Source organism: Mercurialis annua, linkage group LG5 (genome assembly GCF_937616625.2).
Source record: "Mercurialis annua linkage group LG5, ddMerAnnu1.2, whole genome shotgun sequence".
In the NCBI taxonomy this organism is placed as follows: domain Eukaryota; kingdom Viridiplantae; phylum Streptophyta; class Magnoliopsida; order Malpighiales; family Euphorbiaceae; genus Mercurialis; species Mercurialis annua.
In genome coordinates this window covers 21,191,037-21,199,357 of record NC_065574.1, presented here as the reverse complement: position 1 = coordinate 21,199,357, position 8,321 = coordinate 21,191,037, and the positions used below count along the sequence as shown (strand labels likewise).

The window sequence follows — 8,321 nt, the reverse complement described above, 5'->3', positions numbered from 1 at the left end:
TTCTTCCTCTAGATTCTCTTCTATATCCTCCTCTAGATCCTCCTCAGGATCCTCCTCATCTTCCTCACTATATTCTGTCTCTGGCGAGTGTATTCTACCTCTGATTCTAGAAGAACTACCAATCTCTGATACATACATATAGCCATTCTGATAAATTTCTGGTGACCTCCTAATATCTGCGTGAAATCCATTCTAATGGACTTCAGATGGTCCGCCCACTTCATTGTGAAACCCATTTTGAAATATATGAGGCGCTTCCTCCCGTTCTTCTGGAGCATGCGACTGAGCTCCGTCCTGCCCAGACATGCTGAAAAGAAACCATTTCAAACATAAACAACCATCTGAGCCCATTTCCACACGTAATTCCAATATCAACTTGTAGGGTGCTGTAAACATTTAGCATTTAATCCAGCTGAACGTAGTTCACAAGCAAAAAACCATTTAACACTCCCACCGTAAGTAATAAACACTTAGTTGCCTTAGTCGTTCGTATATACAGATACTAATCACTTATTGGCTTAATAACCCTGATTTGCGCGCGCTATACCACATACTACAAATACAATTATCAAACAAATGCAAGCAACTAAGGTCCGACTTTCTTGCTACAGTAGTTCCTAGGTTTACTTACTGACAGAGTATTCCAAATCAAACAGACACTCAGATAAAACTGACATTGGTAACTAGACCAACTGCTCTCAAACAAACACTGAAACAAACTTGCAGTGGTAACTGGACCAACCTCCCTGATACCAACATTGTCAGGACCCAAATTATTGAGCCGAGACCGGCGCTAGGGAACGGGAGTGGTAGCTCCGGAACCCGTAGCAAGCCTTAACTCTCTATCAATTTTTTTCCGCAAATAATAAACAAATAACATCAACACAACAGAAGCAAATATATACAACATATATGCACAAATATTTGAACTAACTATTCTGATAACCTCGCGGGCGCTAGTTACCGTAACCTGTACGAACTGGCCTCGCGGTACTATATACATAAGTTAGTGTATTAAACATATCACTGGCATCTGGTGCCGTGAAAAACATATATCGTACATAGCTTACAAAAAGATATAAACAAGATAGCAAGTAATATGCACAATCAAAATGTGTTGCTGTCTAAGCTACGACTCTATCAACACTAGACCACTACTGCAGCACTCACAGAAGTCAGAGGACTATACATACACAGCTCACTTCCAAATCCCAAAACTAGCTTCAAACTAGGTCCAGACGCTAAGCACCTGAAAGACATCAAAAGTGAGGGGTCAGTATTTGGGAAAATACTGAGTGAGTTTGCAATTTACTAACGACATAATTATAAAAACATAGCATCGCATTTCAAAAACAATAATATGAAATAATACATATAAATAGGTATTTTATCCGTTCGAAACTAATATCCTAGCATGCGACACAATTTGCAAATATATATTCAAATCATACTGATCCAAATATTCTGACCCGGGAGTGTTCACACTCTACCTTGTCGATCGCGACCTATCTCTTAATCCCAAAGTGTGAGTCCAACTCACTAGATACGGGGACTCTGTTGAGAATTAACCCAACTTGTAATAGAGTGGATCTAAGTCCAAGTTATCGTATCCACAAGGAGTGAATTCAAGAGTGATGATTGATGAGAATGATTTTAGTTGCTATTCAATTTGTTTAGCAAACATGAATATGGTTTTCAAAGTATCAAAAGTATAAAGGTGAACACAACTAAACTTACAATTAAACTAAATTAAACAAGATTGAACAATAAAGATTCAACTAAGGGTAAAAACTCTTGGAGGTTGCTAGTCATGCCAAAGTCATATCTAGGTAGTTCGGGTCAAGGTGATAGGAGCTTAGGTCGGGCCAAGTCATATCTCTCGAGCCGGAAGTGAATGAGTCAAAACTTGATTAACAATTCCGAAATCTAATCCACTCTCGTGCTCATAGATTTCTATAGAGTTAATCGAGCCGACTAATCAAGCAAACTCCACAACCAAGATAGACCTAGATCATGCAAATGCATCTAGGTCTAAAGCATGTACTCCCCTAAGTATAGTCTAATTAGTTAACTCTCGTCCTCCTAATTAAACCACATAGCAAAGAATAAGAGGCCAACCTATTCTAAGCATTAAGCTCAAGAAGCACAACAACCAACATCACCCATAAAACCTAACCCTAATCACCTATTTAATCAAACATGGCAATCATAACAACCCCCAAACAAGGGCTTTAGCTACTAATCATCATCATGGCAAAACTAATTAAGCAATAATGAAGATTAGGCATAGAGTAAAGATTAAGTACCTTGGAGTAATAAATGAACCTTAAACACATGAACAAGATAATGAAACTTCAATTAAAAGAATAATACTTGTATTTAATAAGTTTCCCAATATAGCAAAATCTGGAAATTAGTTTGAGGAACACCAAGAACTATGATGATCTATTACTACTTTAAGTAAGAACAATGAGAACAATGATTTTAAAGATAAAGAGAAAGTGTTGCTACAATAATGAGATGTCTATAAATTCTCTACCAAATCATGACATAACCTAAAATAGAGATAAAAGGGTTTTTATATGTTTACAAAAGAGGAAAGAAAAACATTCACTCAAGGAGTGTTTGGCCCAAAGAAGCAAAGAGAATCAAGCCTTGAAGCATTTGAAATTAAATTTTCCCCTTAACACAAGCCTAAGCTCGAATCGAGCTTGATTTTTTGCTCCTCAAGCTCGATTCGAGCTTGAATTTCTGGAACTCAGAGTGGTGAGCTCGAATCGAGCTCCCTCTTGGCCTTGGTGAGCTCGATTCGAGCTTGGCATTACGGTTTCAGCTCCGATCTTCAAAACTTCATAACTTTGCGTAGAAATGTCTGATTGAGTCGATTCTTGAACCGTTGGAAAGCTTGGGACGTCTACTTAAACTTTCATGAAGAACACAAATTTATTTGAGGCTTCTACCTGGTTCCAATTTGCCAATTAGTGCAGAGGGGTCGGTTTTTCAGACTTGCAAATGAGCTTTCGCCTCTTTTCCGTCGACTTTTCCATCTTTTGTATCAAAATGCTTCCGCGATGCTCCAAAGTACCTGAAATAATAAAACATATAATAAGGCACTCGGAATACCATAAAACCGTGATAAATCGTAATAAAAGCATGCGGAAACGGCACCCTAAATAGGAGTAAAATACTCCTATCAAACCTCCTCACACTAAACCTTGCTTGTCCTCAAGAAAGAAATGAATCTTACTCGGAGACGCATGCTAGCTAATAACTTCAAACCCGCATATATATCATACACAATGTTCCAACTAATGAATTACCAAACGAATGATTCCCGACCTAACAACTAAGAGTGATGCAAACAAGTGAGAAATGCAATGTCAAGGTTACAATCACAGAAACATGCTTATCGATCATTCTATATTACAAACTTGCTATCTTATGCGGGACGTGTATACAAATCGGATTCAAGCTACGTTGGGCACAACATGGCATAAATGTTCTACTACAAGCAATGGCGTATTCCTCACTAGATTTCACTCGCTCAAGATAACAAAGGGTATACAAAGAACACATGTAATAGTCACCATAGGCTTGCTCAAATTCCGGACTCCACTACTTAGTTCGGTTTTCGGCAACTATCAAATGGACTTTCAAGGGTTATAATGGGGCTAAGGGTTAGGGGTAGGTAAAAAGATAGATTTTTGCTAAAAACTTGACTTGAATAACAATTGCACTCTTTTACTTGGTCTAGCTTGGAAATTTTCATACAAGTGAACTTTTTAACAAATGAGAACTTTTCATGCCTTTGTTTATTCTTTCTTTCTTTTCTTTTCTTCAATTTCTCTCTTTTATTTCTTTCTCTAAGGCATTAACTTATAGTTTTAGCACTTAGTTCACTTTTTTCAATAGTTCATCAAGCTAGAGTTTTCTTATGTTTTTATATGAGTTATTTCAAGCCAAGTTAGGGTGTTTTAGAGGTAAAATTTTGAAAAAGGTTGATTTGTGTGAAAATTGTGGTTTAAACAAAAAATTTGGTTAAGGCTCAAATTGTGTTATCTAGGGGAAAAGGGGTAGGCTTTTTGAGTGGGTTGGAGAAGTGTGTAATCCTAATTGCCATTATCACCTAATTGCCAAAAACTCAACAATACAATCTTGCCCGGACATAGGAGCAAATTCTAGGACTAAACATGCAAAACACAACAACAAAATAGGCTCGAAAAAACTCAAGACTTGGGTGTGTTTTAACCAATGCTAGAACTACAACAATCATGCCACATATGCCCAATTTCCTAAAATTCAACAATTTTACTACATGCACATCATGTATCCGCATCAAGCTCGTTGGTCATGCATTTAGGGTCAATTGTTGCTAACAAGTGATTTCACCCTAATCTTATCAACTTATGTCATATAATTGGCATTTCACTAAGCAATCATCAACAACAATTGTTAGAACAAGAAAAACCATTCAATGATTCATTAACTAGAACATGACAATTGATATAATGCAAGTACTTGATCAACTTAGCTAACATGATACAAAATTAAGCTAAGGGTCATGCTCAAAGATTCGACCAAAATTATCCTAAACAAAACATCAAAAACACACAAACAACTAAAATTAACAACAAAAAAGAAAAAACATCAAAAACAAACAATCCTACGCAACTACATTCAATTTTCCAACCCTCCTTGCACATTTCGATGCAATGTCCTCAATGCTAAGAAATTAGACAAATAAAAATTGAATTGGAGTTGAGTTTAGAAAATCAAATCTTGTGTGTTCAATCGAACACACAAAAACATAAATGAAACACTAAAAATAAGTAACAAAATATAAATGACAAGAAAAGAAATCGAACCTCTTGGGAATGCCTCCCAAGTGCGCTTGTTTTAAGTCGAAAGCTCGACTATCGATCCTCAAAATCATGGAGGATCAAAAAGAGCGACTTGCTCGCGACTTTCATCGATCAACACTCTAGGATATGGTTTGCACCATTCTCCAAGCACCTTAAAAACATCTCCATTGGCCCCCTCCAACTCAATCAAATCATTATCCAATTTGTGCCGTGTTTTAAACGGCCCGCTCCACTTAGAAATCAACTTCCCCGCTTGTGAATGTGCTTGAGAGGTTCGAACTTGGACGTACTCACCAAGAGTAGAAACTTTCGTGCATATTTGTCTCTTGCTTGCGGTTGCTATCCCGTTGAGCTTCAACTTCCATGATGCCCAACGTCTTGGTTTTCCCTTGCGTGGCTTGACATGAGGTGTTGTCTTAATTTTTGCACACACAACCTCGGGTTCTTTCATAGGAACCTCCTTCATAGCACATGCAATGTGGGCTCAATAGTATCAATCTTCATGCATTTCTCCTCCTCACACTTGCTTTTGCCATGCTTGATGTCAAACACCATGCTTTCATCATTCATTCTTAATGTTATCTTCCCCCCATTAACATCAACCAATGCTCTCCCCGTATTCAAAAAAGGACGCCCGAGAATCATGGGGCAATCTTTGTCGACCGCATAATCAAGCACAACAAAGTCCACCGGAAAGATGAACTTGCCCACTTTTACTAGCACGTCTTCCGCAACCCCGTGCGGTCTCTTGAGCGAATGGTCGGCCAATTGGAGCATCATGGAAGTTTGTTTTATCGGTTGGTTTCCACATATTTTCCTGAAAAGACACAACGGCATTAGATTTATACTTGCACCTAAATCGCAAAAACAATTAAGAGAAGTAGAAGTGCAAATTAAGCAAGGAATCAAGAAACTCCCTGTATCTTGTAGCTTGGTCGGTAGATTGCTTTGGATAATAGAACTACAACTTTCCGTTAGAGGAATTGTTCCGCCTTGTTCCCAACTTCGCTTGTTCATAATTATGTCTTTCAAGAACTTAGCGTATTGGGGAATCTCTCGCAAGGCATCCCCTAGGCTCATGCTAATTTGAAGTTTTTTGAATATTTCAAGAAACTTATGAAACTTTTCATTATCCGGAGCCTTTCTCAACCGGCTTGGGAATGGTACTCTAGGCACAAAAGGTGGTGGTGGTGGTGGCCTCACGTATGGTTCTTCAACATCAATATCAATAGCCACCTCCTCACACGACTTTGGTAGCTCTTGACTAGAGCTTGCAACATCTATTACCACTTGAGGCTCAACCTCCACAATCATTGGCCTCTTTCCATTAGCTTTTTCAAGATCCTTATCATGATCAACATCAAGGACTCTACCGCTTCGAAGTTCCACAACTTTGATGGCTTTCACATGCTCTCTAGGATTGTTTTCCGTAGTAGAGGGCAATCCCCCTTGAGGTCTACCTTGAAGCGAAAGTGCCATTTGCCAGATTTGGGTCTCTAAATGATGGATGGTAGAAGCTTGGTTCTTCTCCCTTTGCCTATTTTCATTGTGAAGTTGCCTATTTTCAGCCTCCATCTTTTCAAACTTCTCCATCAATTTGGCAAGCATGTTTCCCTCATCCGTGTTCCTTGGTTGTTGGAAACCGGGAGGGTGTTGTGGTCTACCACCATAATTGTTCCCTTGGTGTTGGTTGTTGTGGTATTGACCTTGTGGTTGTTGTTGATATTGAGGTCTATTTCCTCCTTGAAAACTAGGACCCGCTTGGTTGGAGACTTGATCATTGCCTTGACCTTCTTGGTTTCTCCATCCAAAGTTAGGATGATTCCTCCATCCGGGGTTGTAGGTATTAAAGTACGGGTCATTAGCTTGCCCTTGGCCCCCAACATAGTTCACTTGCTCACTCCAAGATTTCCCCGTGGCATAACACTCCCCACTACTATGGTTGTAGTCCCCACAATGCTCACATCCCACTTGAACATAGGCGACCGGTGCGTTTCTTGGAGCAACTTGTTTCTTGAGGGCATCCACTTGTGCTTGTAGAGAAGCATTAGTTGCTTTTATAGCCTCCATTTCCCTCACTTGATCAAGAGTCATTACCGACTTTTGAGTAGATGGCGCTCTTCTATCAATAAGGCCCCAAGTGCTACTAACTATCGCCAACTTTTCCACCAATTCTAGCGCCTCTTCATACGTCTTTTGCATTAGTGATCCGCCCGAAGCCGCATCAATTGTTGCTCTAGTAGTAATAGTCGTCCCATCATAGAAGATTTGGATCACATGCTCTTTATTGAGCCGATGATGGGGGACACTCCTTTGTAAATCCTTGAAACGCTCCCATGCCTCATAAAGTGACTCCCCTTCAAATTGAATAAACTCAAGAATATCCTTGGTCAACTTTGTAGTCTTGCCATGAGGGAAATATTTGTTGAGAAACGCTTGAGCCAACTCTCTCCAATTGTGGATGGATTCGTTGGGTAGAGAGTGAAGCCATAAGCTAGCCTTGCCCCTTAAAGAGAAGGGGAACATTCTCAACTTGATTTGATCCGCGGTTATCCCATGAAGCTTGAACGTATTGAGTACACCAAAGAATTTGGCGATGTGCACATTGGGATCCTCTTGACTCAACCCGTAAAATGCACAACGATTCTCTAAAAGTTGTATCGTACTTGGCTTGATCTCAAAGGTTGCCGCTTGAACCGGCATTGCAAAACATCCAAACGTGGCATTATCCACATTCGGCAAAAAGAATTCGCCTAATGTTTGTCTTGGATGATTGTGCACTTGTGGGTGCAAGTGGGGTCGATCATCCCTTGGGCGTTCTTGATGCCTTTGGCGATTCACATTCTCAAGTGGGGGAGGAGGCGGATAATGTTGTTCTGCTCCTTCCACTTGAGGATTGAACCGCTCAACTTCCTCATAATCTTCATTCTCATTTTCCATGATAGCGGGTCTACGATTTTCCCGCAACACACTTCTTTCAAAGCCCCCGAGATTGTCTTGAAACGGTTCTAGTGGAAGATTAGCCCTTCGTGTATTGTGCATACACTATAGTTGATATCCTACACAAACAACAACAAGCAAACCACGCGTAACCCGGAAAAAAGCAAAAACAAACAATTGTAACAAAAACAGAAAATAAAACTAACTCGACCGAACTACAACTAATTTCAATCAATCAATAAACACTCGTCACTCCCCGGCAACGGCGCCAAAAACTTGTTGAGAATTAACCCAACTTGTAATAGAGTGGACCTAAGTCCGAGTTATCGTACCCACAAGGAGTGAATTCAAGAGTGATGATTGATGAGAATGATTTTAGTTGCTATTCAATTCGTTTAGCAAACATGAATATGGTTTTCAAAGTATCAAAAGTATAAAGGTGAACACTACTAAACTTACAATTAAACTAAATTAAACAAGATTGAACAATAAAGATTCAACTAAGGGTAAAAACGCTTG

The 8,321-nt window shown here is 39.4% G+C and overlaps 1 protein-coding gene and 1 non-coding gene across 2 annotated transcripts; one reads left to right on the top strand and one right to left on the bottom strand.

The window, feature by feature from the left end:
• Positions 1-5,324: 5,324 nt before the first annotated feature.
• On the bottom strand, positions 5,325-7,802 carry LOC126681700 (uncharacterized). The gene has a single exon (XM_050377253.1). It carries the CDS (start codon positions 7,800-7,802, stop codon positions 5,325-5,327), a length of 2,478 nt encoding a protein of 825 aa, XP_050233210.1.
• Positions 7,153-7,259, top strand: LOC126685215 (small nucleolar RNA R71). Its single transcript, XR_007643326.1, has one exon. It is a non-coding gene; the product is annotated as a small nucleolar RNA R71 (small nucleolar RNA).
• Positions 7,803-8,321: the final 519 nt, after the last annotated feature.